This window comes from Lolium rigidum, chromosome 2 (assembly GCF_022539505.1).
Source record: "Lolium rigidum isolate FL_2022 chromosome 2, APGP_CSIRO_Lrig_0.1, whole genome shotgun sequence".
Classification (NCBI taxonomy): Eukaryota; Viridiplantae; Streptophyta; class Magnoliopsida; order Poales; family Poaceae; genus Lolium; species Lolium rigidum.
In genome coordinates this window covers 72,122,268-72,136,432 of record NC_061509.1, presented here as the reverse complement: position 1 = coordinate 72,136,432, position 14,165 = coordinate 72,122,268, and the positions used below count along the sequence as shown (strand labels likewise).

General features: G+C 42.3%; 1 protein-coding gene across 1 annotated transcript; it reads left to right on the top strand.

Moving 5' to 3' along the window:
* Positions 1–2,549: 2,549 nt before the first annotated feature.
* Positions 2,550–10,345, top strand: LOC124689874 (heat shock cognate 70 kDa protein-like). The gene is made up of 3 exons (XM_047223332.1): positions 2,550–2,772; positions 4,164–4,498; positions 9,248–10,345. The coding sequence occupies exons 1-3, from the start codon at positions 2,550–2,552 to the stop codon at positions 10,343–10,345; spliced, it is 1,656 nt and encodes a 551-aa protein (XP_047079288.1).
* The last annotated feature ends 3,820 nt before the right edge of the window (positions 10,346–14,165 follow it).

Here is a 14,165-nt window from a genome sequence, read left to right as displayed (position 1 = left end):
ATGGCCCCTACAACGACCATCTAATATTTTCCGTTAAACATGCATTTTGTGCTATTGAACTCCAACGACATCCCATCTAATTACATCTTTATTTAATACGATGGAATTTCATAAGAAATCTCATGTGTATTATATTCATTCATTATAAATCGAATCAAACCTATACTAGTGTATTTCTCCATATTTTTAGTTTATGTAGTACTATCGTGCATTATATGCATCCTTTTCCATGGTATCCTTAAGACTAGCCATAGTGGTAGTATTATAACTAGTATCATGCACATTAATCCCACAAAAATGATGATGTGACAGTTAATTAAGGAGGAGAGAGAAAATTAGATTAACATATGTGGATACTGTATCATAGCGCATGTCACGAGAAAAGTTAATGCCAAATAAATCTTGTGTACAAATTTGCATTGAGATTCTAAAAAATAATAAATATATAATGACTATGATACTACTTCATGATACTAACCACTATAGGAATAGTACCATACTCAAGTATCATATGCATGATACTTACCACTATGGCCAGCCTAAATATCTCAAACACTTGGTTGAGTGTTTCAAATTACAAGTTGACATAAGCAAAACACGCAATTCTAGATTGTATGAAGTATCAATGTTTCTCTCGAATCATCTTATTGCTCTAGCTTCGTCAGCCATTTCATTGTAAAAATTAATGACTATGTATCAAACATCCACAAATGGCATTGTTATTCTCTTTTATTTAAAATTAATTGTTCCTAAAACTTATGTAACCCTCTTAGAACCTATTCACGAGATATTTGCAACTTGACTAGCTCGCGAAAGTTAATCCATTTGAAAAAAATTGAGCACATCAAACCTAAAACACATATATCAAGCCAATTATATGGATGTACAACCCTATGACCTATATTAAACATACTATAATTATACTTGCACCTATAGTTGAGTATGGGCATCCCGGCTTGGCCCGAGAATCCCGGGCCAGACCAGGTCAAGATTGCGCGTAGGGCTAGGCTCGGGCCAGGACAGGCTCAAGCCTAAAAAACTTGTGATTTAGATATAAGTTGGGCTAGGCCGCTCGGGCTAGGATGGGATTTTCCACGTTTTGGGCCTGGCCCGGGACTGATTTTTCAGGCCCGACAGTCAGGCCGGGCCAGGCTCAGGCCTAAGTTTCCATCTTTGGGCTTTTTTGCGCCCGGTCCGGCCCAAATTTTGCCTAAGTATACTTGTATCCTTGATATGTATGGGCTGTGCCCTCATAGATAATTGGTCACCGAGTGGAGACCCGTATTTCCCGGTAGAGAAGGAAGAGGAGTAGGTGGAACCCGTGTCCACTTCAGCACAGAGTTCACAAAGAAAATACCATGTCGGCCCTGACGGTGAAGACATCTCTGCCATCACTTCACGCACAAGTGTCGCGTTGGAGTGGGATCGCGTCAGTCTCTGCTTGAACTGGTATGCACAGATGGAGTTGCCGCAACGTTTATATTTGAAAATGGTCTCCGTGTGTTGAATTGTGTGTAGGCTGATCAGAAAGAGGAGAGCTGTTGAGTAACAGTCTGATCGTGTTGTGCGAGAACTAGAAGTGCATCAATTCTACCATCGAAATTGCTTCACACAAGACGTTTTACGTCCGATAACTGTACGACGTTTCCTTGCAGCCCTTCCCTGCCTGCCTTCCCCCGACCGCGCTACCTCCCTGATGCTTCCGTGCGTTCCCGACCATGGTCATTGCGTCAGGACATCGCCGGCATCTAAAAGCCGGTGACCGGCCGACCAATCTGGCCGCCGCATCTTCTCCTGGTCGCCGTAGCCAGCAACCAGGCCTCGTTTCACCATCCGGCCATCGCATCGGTCTTCCTCACTTAGCAGTCGCTGAGAGAGCCGCCGTCGAGCCAGCCACCAGCGCACGATGTCCCCATCCGCCGTTGTGACGCCCATCTTCTCCCTCATCCAGCTGTGCCCATATTCTTCATCTCTTCCTTGTCCGTCCTCTAGCCCTTAGCATCCATGGTGAGTCGTGATTTGAGGAAGACGATAATGGTTGCAGTCGCTAGAAAATAGGAGATGAATCGGGATATTGGGAAAGAATCGTGTATAAAATTGATTTTTTTTCCTGACTTGTGGGCCTCCAGCTTGGTGCTAAACGGCGAGACCCGCCTCAACACCGCACACGTTCTAACTACCCGAAGTCGTACCAAAATCGTATGAAAATAATCGTACGCATAGCATGACTTCTACCATTCACATGCAGTAGTGGTACAACTGACGAAGAGATCAAACACATCACAAACCAAACGCATGGGCCACGCAGGAGTATATGTTTTTTCCCAACGAATTCAAATCGTCAAAACGACTCTTCATTTCGTGGCGTCATGTGCTATTGTATCTCCTGAGATAAATTCTTCGGATCCCCAAGTGGAGTAGTATGATTTTCCACTACCGAGGCGACGCCCTCTTGCCTTCCTCTAATCTATAAATGCAACCCCTGGCATTCTCAAGCAGCTCGCTCCTCTACTTCACCTCTCCTCCATTTTCTGCCTTGTCGCGTGGAGATGGCAAGCAGCAAGGTGGACGGGCCGGCGATCGGCATCGACCTCGGGACGACCTACTCCTGCGTGGCTGTGTGGCGACCGCTGCACCAACGCGTCGAGGTCATCGCCAATGACCAGGGCAGCCGCACCACGCCGTCTTGCGTGGCTTTCACCGAGTCATGGCGGCTCGTTGGCGACGCGGCCATGAACCAGGCGGACATGAACCCTGTCAACACTGTTTTCGGTGAGTGCTCCTCTTCTTTTAAGCGGCAGTTTAGTCGTGTAAGTTTCACAGCTTCACGGCGTTTTGAGTCTGTAGCATCCCCAATATGTTCAGAGCTTCAGATACCTGCCATCTTTTTTTTTTCCGGCCGGTGGTCAAATGCTTAGTCCACTACTCTACTTATATGGGGTGCTTACGGCTTAGGTGTTGTGCATCTTTTCTTTCAGGCTATGAATTTTCTATTCCATTATTTTATTTATTTATCCTAAGCACTAAGCACCGCATATACGAGTACCACTGTACCAATAAGTTCCGAAAGTTTTTGAAATCGTTTCACTGAACTCTTGCATTCTACTTGGTTACGCACAAGTACACCTTCTTTCATTTGCAGGATTTAAAACACGTATGAACAGGGAAAATACATTTTCACTTTTCTATCTCACATTTCTATTTAATCCGAATGTTTAAATTTGTAATGGAAAACGAAAGATATTAGATATTTCATGAGTAAAATGAAAAACTTGCCTTGGAATCTAGTCCCAAATAATATTGAGAAAAACTAAGTAATGAGAACCAGCCTAAAATTCTAAAATCACTTAAGAAAAATCTTTAGGATTCTACCCCTCCAATTTCTATAAAAATCTGCGTATGGAGGAAGCCCTCAGAGCTGCCATATGGAGCATCATGGGGAAAATTCATCAAAAACTTTCAACAAAGGAGATTTTTTGTGCCGAAATAAATGGAGAAATCAATTGCAAATATGAGCTTGGGGCTAATGACCATCTTCACTTTTTACAATATACTGATGCATGTGTAGAGATTATTTAAATTAATTATTTTCAATTGATAAAATACTTCTATATACACACTACTATATCGTAAGTTATAAGTTACTGACGTGGTAACATTGACTGCCTCTCCTGTCTTATTTGCTTGTCTATATATTGAAACATTGCCAGAAATGATTCATTTTGATCTTGATTTAAGTTTCTGACTACAAATTGTGTGAAACTACCCCTGAAGAAAAATTCGCAGAATTATAAATTTTATTAGTGATTAATCATATCAGAAAACATGCTTTACTTGTGCATTTTTTGGCGTTTTTTTCGAAATGGGTTGCCCTAGACTCTGCATCGAAATGAAGCATATGGCCGCTTTTATTGAACTTAAAAGAATCCAGTTTTACACACGATCGTGGGTCTGTTTTGTGGAAACGCAAACGAACATGTTAGGTATATTATAAAGTGGTTCCTATAATTCTGTGAAATGGTCTTTTAATATGTATTTTGTGATGTTAAGTTATTGTCAAAACTATAACTTGGAAGTAGCAGCTCAAACTCTTTTCGGTGTATATACCTCTAGCTCTGTGAAATGCACGTACTATTCAATCTAACTACTAGTATTATCTTCAGATGCAAAGCGACTGATCGGCCGGCGATTCAGTGATGCGTCAGTGCAAGGAGATATCAAGCTATGGCCTTTCAAGGTGATTTCAGGTCCTAGTAACCGACCGACAATCGTGGTGCAGTACAGGGGCGAGGAGAAGCACTTCTCGGCAGAAGAGATTTCCTCTATGGTGCTAGTCAAGATGCGTCAGACCGCTGAGTCCTACCTTGGAACCACGGTGAAAAATGCCGTCATCACTGTCCCGGTCTACTTCAACGACTCACAACGCCAGGCCACCATGGACGCTGGCACTATCGCTGGCCTCAACGTCATTCGCATCATCAACGAGCCCTCAGCAGCGGCCATGTTATTTTGTGATCCAAATTCATATACTAAAGGGAGGCTAACTTCTGACGAGCGGAGCGAGGCCCGTCGCCGGAGGCTTGGGCCGAAGCGTATTTATATTCCCTGTAAGCCGCCGCTAGGGTTATCATCGCATCATTGTACACCCACGGCGTTTGTAAACACCACCGAAATAGTGAAGTTTTTGTCTGGTCGGCGCCCGTGGTTTTTCCCTTGTGTGTTGCAAGGGTTTTCCACGTTAAAATCTCGTGTCCCCTGCAGTGTTTTACTTTTTGTTCTTCGTTTATTGTGCATCTCAACTATAACAAGTGGTATCAGAGCCCGTGTTCTTTGGATCTAGGGTTTACGAGATGTCGTCACTGAAGTTCGATCTACCGCAGCTGGACTACACCACGAGATTTGCTTTGTGGCAAGTGAAGATGAGGGCGATTCTCGCCCAATCTTCGGATCCGGATGAAGCGATCGATGCTTTCGGCGAGAAAGCGAAGGATACCTGGACCGATGCGGAGAAGCGGAAAGACCGTAAGGCTTTATCGTTGATTCAACTCCATCTGTCCAATAATATTCTGCGGAGAAGTGCCGCAGAGAAAACCACCGCCGAGTTATGGGTCAAACTAGAGGAGTTCTGTTTGTCCAAGGATCTCACGGGCAGATTGCACGTGAAGATGAAGCTGTTCTCGCATAAGTTGCAAGAGGGAGGTTCGGTAATGAATCACCTATCTTCCCGGAAAGAGATTGTTTCGATTTGCAGTCTATAGAAGTTAAGTATGAGGATGAGGATTTAGGTCTTCTTCTTTTATGCTCGCTGCCTAATTCTTTCAGTAATTTTCGTGACACCATATTATTGAGCCGCGACAAACTAACTCTCGCGGAAGTTTATGATGCTCTCCAACAAAAGGAGAAAATGAAATCTATGGTGCGAGCTGAAAGTTCGTCCTCCAAGGCGGAGGCGTTAGAGGTCCGTGGCAGGACCGAGCAGCGAGATAACTACTACCACAACAACGAGAGATAAGAGCAAGGGCGATAGAGGTCGCTCGAAGTCCAAAGGACGTGACAAGTTCTCGCAGGTATTGTAAGAAATCTAGCCACAATATTGATGATTGTTGGAAGCTGCAGAACAAGGAGAAAAGGAACGGAACTTACCAACCGAAAAATAATGATGGTAATGGTAAGGCTGCCGTTGTCACCGGTAAGGGTGAGGCTGCTGTTGTTGCTGGTAGTGATAGTTCGATGGAGATTGCTTAGCTGTTTTGGCTGCATGTGTTTCACGTGATGATGAATGGATTCTTGATACTGCATGTTCGTTTCATATTTGCTCGTAACAAAGATTGGTTCAGTTCTTATGAGTCCAGTGCAGAGTGGAGATTTTGTGCGTGTGGGGAATGACAACCAGTGCAGCATTGTTGGCATTGGTTCTGTTCGCATCAAGACCCATGATGGGATGACACGCACGTTGACGTGGAGTGAAACACATACCCTCCATGGCGAGAAATTTGATCTCTTTGAGTACCCTTGATTGTGACGGGTACAAGTACAAAGGTGGGAACAAACTTTTGAAGGTATCATCAGGTTCTCTCATTATTATGATTGGTGATATGAATTCTGCGAAATTATATGTCCTTAGAGGTAGCACTTTGCCCGGTATTGCTGCTGTCGTTAGTTCCGATGAAACTAGTAAGACTAACCTTTGGCACATGCGTCTTGGACATATGAGTGAGCTTGGCATGGCGGAATTGGCAAAGAGAGAGCTAATTGATGGCTGCGATTTAGGTAATCTTGAGTTCTGTGAGCACTGCATCTTTGGTAAGCATAAAAGAGTAAAATTTAATGCTTCCGTTCATACCACCAAAGGCATTTTAGATTATGTACACGCTGATGTTTGGGGTCCGTCCCGTAGAACTTCTAATGGTGGTGCTAATTACATGCTTACAATTATTGATGATTACTCAAGAAAAGTGTGGCCATATTTCCCGAAACATAAATCTGATGTTTTTAATGCTTTTAAGAAGTGGAAAGTTATGGTAGAAACCCAAACTGAAAAGAAGGTTAAGATACTCCGTACCGACAATGGTATGGAATTTTGTTCAAATGAATTTGATGAGTTTTGCAGCAATGATGGGATGGTAAGACATCATACCATTCCGTACACCCCTCAACAGAACGGCGTGGCCCAACGCATGAACAGGACCATTATTTCGAGGGCTCGCTGCATGTTGTCTAATGCAAAGATGCATAGAGGTTTTTGGGCTGAAGCAGCCTCCACCGCATGTTATCTCATCAACAGGTCACCTTCTGTTCCACTTGATAAGAAAACTCCAATTGAGGTATGGTCCGGTTCGCCCGCTGATTATTCAGATTTGAGAATTTTCGGTTGCATCGCTTACGCTCATGTTGATAATGGAAAGTTGGAGCCAAGGGCTCGTTAAGTGCATCTTCCTTGGTTATGGTTCGGGAGTTAAGGCATATAGATTATGGAATCCTGAAACTAAGAAAATTGTGTTGAGCAGGAATGTCGTTTTTAATGAGGCGGTTATGTTTAATGATAGTCCGTCTACCGATATTTCGATGCTATTGATTCTCCCGATGTTTCGATGATGAGCAAGCACAGAATTGGCGTGCAGGTGGAGCACGCAAAGGAGAATGAAAATGTGTTTCCCGAAACCAACAATGATGATAATGATGTTCCACCTTCACCACCTTTTGTTCAGCGACAAGGACGGTCTATTGCTGCTGACCGCCCTAAGAGAAATATTACACCTCCTACCCGATTAATTCAAGAATGTGATATTGTTGTTTATGCTTTGAGTTGTGCTGAACAGGTGGAGCATGATATTGAACCAGCTACATATACCGAAGCCATTGCTTCGGTTGATAAAGATAAGTGGGTAGGTGCGATGCAAGAAGAGATGCAATCGCTTGAGAAGAATGGCACATGGGATGTTGTGCACTTGCCTAAACAAAAGAAGGCTGTCCGCCGCAAGTGGATATTCAAAAGAAAGGAAGGTTTGTCTCCTAATGAGCCTCCACGGTTTAAGGCAAGGTTAGTAGCAAAAGGTTTCAGTCAAATTCCAGGTGTTGATTATAATGATGTATTCTCCCCGGTTGTGAAGCATAGTTCTATTCGTGCTTTCTTTGGTATTGTTGCTATGCATGATCTTGAGCTTGAGCAGCTAGATGTAAAGACTCGCTTTTCGCATGGTGAGTTGGAGGAGGATATATATATGGACCAACCTGAAGGTTATGTTGTGCCCGGTAAGGAGGATCTTGTTTGCAAATTAAAGAGGTCCCTTTATGGTCTGAAACAGTCGCCACGACAGATGGTATAAAAGGTTTGATTCATTTATGCTTACACATGGTTTTGAGAGATCTCAGTATGATAGTTGTGTGTATATCAAGTTTGTTAATGGATCACCTATTTATTTGCTGCTATATGTTGATGATATGTTGATTGCTGCCAAGAGCATGAAAGAGATCACTACTTTAAAGAATCAATTAAGTAGTGAGTTTGAGATGAAGGATCTTGGTCCCGCTAAGAAAATACTAGGCATGGAAATCAAAAGGGACAGAAAGTCTAGTTTGTTGTTTCTTAGTCGAGAAAAGTACATTGAGAAAGTTCTTCATCGTTTTAATATGCATGATGCAAAGTCAGTTACTACTCCTATTGCTTCTCATTTCAAGTTGTCAGCTTTGCAATGTCCTAGCTCTAAAGATGATATTGAGTACATGTCTCGAGTTCCCTATTCTAGTGCTGTTGGTTCCTTGATGTATGCCATGGTTTGTTCACGTCCTGATCTATCATATGCTATGAGTTTGGTCAGTCGATACATGGCTAATCCTGGTAAAGAACATTGGAAAGCTGTTCAGTGGATTTTCAGGTACCTTCGCGGCACATCAAAAGCTTGCTTGAGGTTTGGCAGGATTGGTGAGGGGCTCGCCGGATATGTGGATTCAGATTATGCTGGCGATTTGGATAAGAGAAGGTCCCTCACAGGTTATGTGTTTACTGTTGGTGGATGTGCTGTTAGCTGGAAGGCTACTTTGCAGGATGCTGTTGCACAATCTACTACTGAGGCTGAGTACATGGCTATTGCTGAGGCAGGTAAAGAGGCTGTTTGGCTGAAAGGGTTATATGCTGAGCTTTGTGGAGATAATTCTTGCATTAAGTTGTTCAGTGGACTGTCAAAGTGCTATTTATCTTACTAAAGATCAGATGTTCCATGATAGGACAAAGCACATTGATATTAAGTACCACGCAATCAGAGATGTGGTTGCAAAAGGTAAAGTGAAGGTATGCAAGATTAGTACTCATGATAATCCTGCTGATATGATGACTAAGCCTGTCCTTGTGTCCAAGTTTGAGCTTTGCTCAAGCTTGGTTGGTATAACTGTTTAGCCCAAGTGGCTATTGGCGCCAGCAAGTGTTTTCTTTGTTGATTCAGGTGATTGTTGAAGTTCATGCTACAAGGAATTTGTCTCAAGGTGGAGTTTGTTATTTTGTGATCCAAATTCATATACTAAAGGGAGGCTAACTCCTATTTATATTCCCTGTAAGCCGCCGCTAGGGTTATCATCGCATCATTGTACACCCACGGCGTTTGTAAACACCACCGAAATAGTGAAGTTTTTGCTGGCTGGCGCCCGTGGTTTTTCCCTTGTGTGTTGCAAGGGTTTTCCACGTTAAAATCTCGTGTCCCCTGCAGTGTTTTACTTTTCGTTCTTCGTTTATTGTGCATCTCAACTATAACAGGCCATAGCCTATGGCCTGATGGACATGGTGTACGACAACGGTGAAGTGAAGACGGTGCTGATATTTGATTTTGGTGGCGGTACTTTGGATATATCTGTTATCAATATTGACAGGGACACCTTTACGGTCAAGGCCACTTCCGGTGACACTCACCTCGGCGGTGAGGATCTCAACAACCGGATGGTGGAGCATTTTGTGCAGGATTTTCTTAAGAGACATAAGAGTGACATTGGAAGCAACCCGAGGGCGCTCATGCGGCTGTGGACAGCATGCGAGAGGGCCAAGAGAATGTTGTCCTCGACAGCGCAGGCTAAGTTTGAGATAGACTCGCTCCAAGACGGCATTGACTTCTATGGGAGCATCACTCGTGCTCGGTTCGAGGAGCTCAATATGGACCTGTTCCGCAAGTGCATGGAGCATGTGAGGAAGTGCCTCACTGACGCCAAGATGGACAAGTCACAGATCGATGATGTTGTGCTCGTCGGGGGATCCACCAATATCCCCAAGGTGCAGCAGCTGCTCCAGGATTTCTTCAACGGCAAGAAGCTCTGCAAGAACATAAACCCTGACGAGGCCGTCGCCTACGGCGCAGCTATCCAGGCCGCCATCCTCAACGGGGAGTACAACCAAAAGGCGCAGGACCTGCTCCTACTTGACGTCACGCCGCTGTCTCTGGGGGTACAGACTGGAATATATCGTTGCATGAGCGTTCTGATCCCCAGGAATACCACAATCCCAGTCGAGAAGGACAAGTTTTTCACTACATGCAGTGACTACCAGACGGCCGCGCGCATCCTGGTGTACGAGGGTGAGGCTGCATTCACCAAGGACAACAGGCTTCTCGGCCAATTCATGCTCAATGGCATCCCTCCAGCACCGAGGGGCGTGCCAGAGATCAATGTGACATTTGAAATCGAAGCAAACGGTATCCTGAAGGTGGTGGCTGAGGAAATGAAGACTGGGAACAAAAACAAGATCACCATCACTAACGACAATGGTGGGTTGAGCAAGGAAGAGATCGAGCGGATGGTGCATGATGCTAGCACGTACAAATACGAGGAAAAGAAGGAAATGAAGGAAGTAAAGCAGGAACGCTGAATCGCATGAGCATGAGGTCTTCAAACTATGCGTGCGTCGTGTTTCTTTATAATCCCGAACTTACTCTGCTTCTGCTACAACGGATTCGTGCATAGTAGTACCGGTACTATTCTCTGCAAGTTCTGGCATGGGCACATATGCATGGCCGATCTAGCCTGGTTTATGTTTTGTTTGTTTTCTAATAGATGTTTATCTAGCTGGTGCATCTATTTGAGTTGCCAAAAAAGTGTATGTGAAATGCTCATTACATGATTCAGTGTAAGACCATCACAAGCTGCAAGTGAACGACGCATGAATAAATTTAGCTTTCTTACTAAATAAGCATTAAATTACATTAAGTGTCCACAAAATGGGTCAAATGCCTCTATTCTAAATTGTCAGTGTACTATTGTTCTTCATTACATAACTTGGTTTAGCTGAATTTTTTCAGTCAAAACCGAGAATTAGCTTAATTTACCAATAGGGGTTGCAATTTAATAACCAAGCAGGCTTTACCTTCATCTTACCTTTTGGTTCTGCACTTTTTATCGGAATGGATCCTTTTTTACATTGTACCAATGTGCCTTGATGATCTGGATAACCACCCATAGGATAACATCTGCAAGATCTAATAAGTAAATACCAACTGCATATCATGAACAATCTTTCGTTTTAATTTTATTACTAACTGCATTTTGCCTATTAGTTTCAAGTACTATACTGAACATAATGTGTCCTGTCACTCCCCTAAAACAACTTAGTCTATCTCTGCATAGATGAAGCTAAATCCCATTGTGCACTACATAAATAATTAGATGACCTTTCTCATATATATCCACTATTAGCTGTACTGTGCCAATCATGTTCCATTATTACTACTAGAGCCAATTGCTACGACAAAGAGACTAGATCGCCTATTAAGCCAACCAGCCGATAGATGTTGCGTCGACTGACCAGCTGACAGATCTTGCGCCGACTATGGTGCTCGAGATCCAAAATGGTTGTAAGTATTCGTACCTGTAAGGTGTTTACATATTTTTATAATAAAAATTGCAGTGTATAATCATTGTACATCTTAGAGAAACATCGAGTGTGAAACTGATTCTAATTGTTTAATATCACCTGTGTTTGGAAGATAATTAAGTTAAAGTCCTATGCATATTTTTTTTCTTATCAGATAACACTTTTATATTTGAGACCGAGTGTTTCACATTATTCTCAATCTTCCAATGATGTGGTGTTCGCAAGTCATTAACGTTTGGTGCGTTCATCTGTATCAAGTGTTCTGGGGCTCATAGAAGCCTCGGGGTGCATATTTCCAAGGTAGCCACTAAATATTTCGGTTGCTAGCTATTTGTCATCAGCGTCATCTAATTTTCAGTTTAATTTCCTACTGTGAATGATTCTTTATTCAGCCATAAGAGAGCTTTCATTAGGCAGCCCTCCGTCGGACACTAGGTAGTGTAACTATGAGACTTACTTCAGAACCTGTAGGGACTATTTGATATATTTTTGTTGTAGAGATTTCTACTATCCTTATGCGGTATAATGTGGAAGCCCTTTTGGCTTGAGCAACATAAGCACAAAAAAATTGCCAGTAAAAAGTAAAAGATAGTACACTGCAGTGGCAGGTTATTCCTTTACTATGCATATTCTTTTAGCAGCTCTTCTTTACCATTAAATGATCTGATTATGGCTTCAAAAATTACTTTATTATTTCATGCTTAAGAACATGTATATGAATACAAGACAAATAACCAGGCGTTTTGATTTTCATTGTAGGAGGAATAAGATGGGGTAAGAATCTGACACTTTACTCAGGATCGGTTCTATCCATTAGTGTTGGTGGTCACTGACTTGGGATTGTTGTTGCTGACTTATACGTTTGTTTTCCATCGATCACTCGAAGATTGGGAAGTTTACAGCATAAAAATTGCAGCATGGCACCTTTACTGAACTCCCTAGAAAACACCTGTAGTGGTAATACATTTCATTGCTTTGTTTGATTAATTGTTTCTTAACATGTCTACTGTGTTGATCAATGAGAACCTCTTTCATTCTCTTTATTTCTTGGCATACAATTAGGTGGCTTATGATCTTTGTTCGCTTTTAGATCGTATATTTGCTACTTATTTATCAGTAACTATTATCATCTTATCTGAGATGTATGTTTGTAAATAGGTAACTTACTCTGTTAGGACGCATAGTGTTCTGGAGAACAATCCAGAAATTGGAAACTGATCCATAGTTCAAGAGTACGGTACTTCAAAATTACATATCTGAATAAGATTTTTTAGTATGGCAACAGTTCAGGGATTCACTTGTGTCTTCAGTTCTTTAATAATAACATAACGCTTGAGACACTCGGCTTTGTTCTAATAACCTAATTACATGAAGCATGCTCTTTATGAGTCATTTACATTTTGCTTTTGGTTTACTATCACTAGTAGAAAAACGGGCATCTATACCGGTTCCAGAGGGCCATTTGCACCGGTTTCGCAACCGGTATAAAACATCCGGTACAAAAGGCCCCCACCCTTTCGTACCGGTTCCTTACAAACCGGTGTTAATGGGACCTCCACGTGGGCGCCCAGGAGAGCGCACGGCCAGGGAGCTTTGCTACCGGTTTGTCTTACAAACCGGTACCAAAGGTTGGCTACCGCGGCAGGAAATATGCATGAATCTCTGCCGCGACAGAGAATTCAGGGTTTAGGGTTTTTGCAGGGGTTTAGGGGTATCGGAACGTTTCATATCGCGTCGATGCATCGGAAACACGTTTGGGTTTACGTAGTACATGAAGATCAAGGTGATGCATATCAAGTTGGTGCATATAATATAACACACATGTAATTGCATAAGTAGTACTCTTCGATGCATATCAAGTCGATGCACCAGAATTAAGTAGTACATGCATGAAGATCGATCTATTACATGTACCATAGTGGTACACTCCGAGTCAAACTATATATACACACAAAGCAATCGAGGAGCTGGAGAAGATCTTTATGCATAGTGGTACTCTCCGGATGGTGGTATGACTTCCCGAAGGAAAAAAATCCCGCCAATTGCTTTGAAGCGCTCCTCGATTGAGATCTTCTCCCGCTTTCTTCTCAACTGTAAAAGAATAAGATACAAATGAATACATGAGATATGTGTGTGTGTATATATATGTATATATCAAATCACAAATCAAACAATTATTTCTGAAACTCAGCACACCTTATGGTAAGAAAATAAATTTGTGAATATTGTTTTCGTACCTCTTTATTTCTTTCATTATTCGCTCTCTCGCTGACAATTCTCCGGATGTACTCGCAAACGTAGTATCAACATAGATCAGTCCCCTCTGGTTGTTTCGCACATTTCTGTACAAGAATATAATTCAGTCAAACAATAATGAAGTATGATAAAGGTGTGTGGACCTAGGTAGTAGTACTTACTTTGTTCGCACGCCATATCAGCTTCGGTGCCCATTGAAAGGACTGATCTTCCTTGATGAAAGTTTCCCATACGCTGCCCGACAAAATAAAATGCATAAAAGAGTTATCAATCAGTTGATATCAGGAAAATAACAAAAAAACCGATAAGAGTTTGAATTACCCTTTGAGCATAAGAAAACAAGACTTGTATAGTATAGGCTCTTTGGTTAGTGAGTCAAAGACTTCAACTTCTCCTTCGTACATTTTAATGACGATAAGAATAAAGTGAAACCTGCGCACGTTTAAATATGTAGTGTCATATATATAAGTCATCAGTTAATATTTTAACATATGGTGAGCAAAATAGAATGTGTTATAAGAGAGTAACACTCACTGGAAGTTGTAAGGCCAAAGTATTGTCT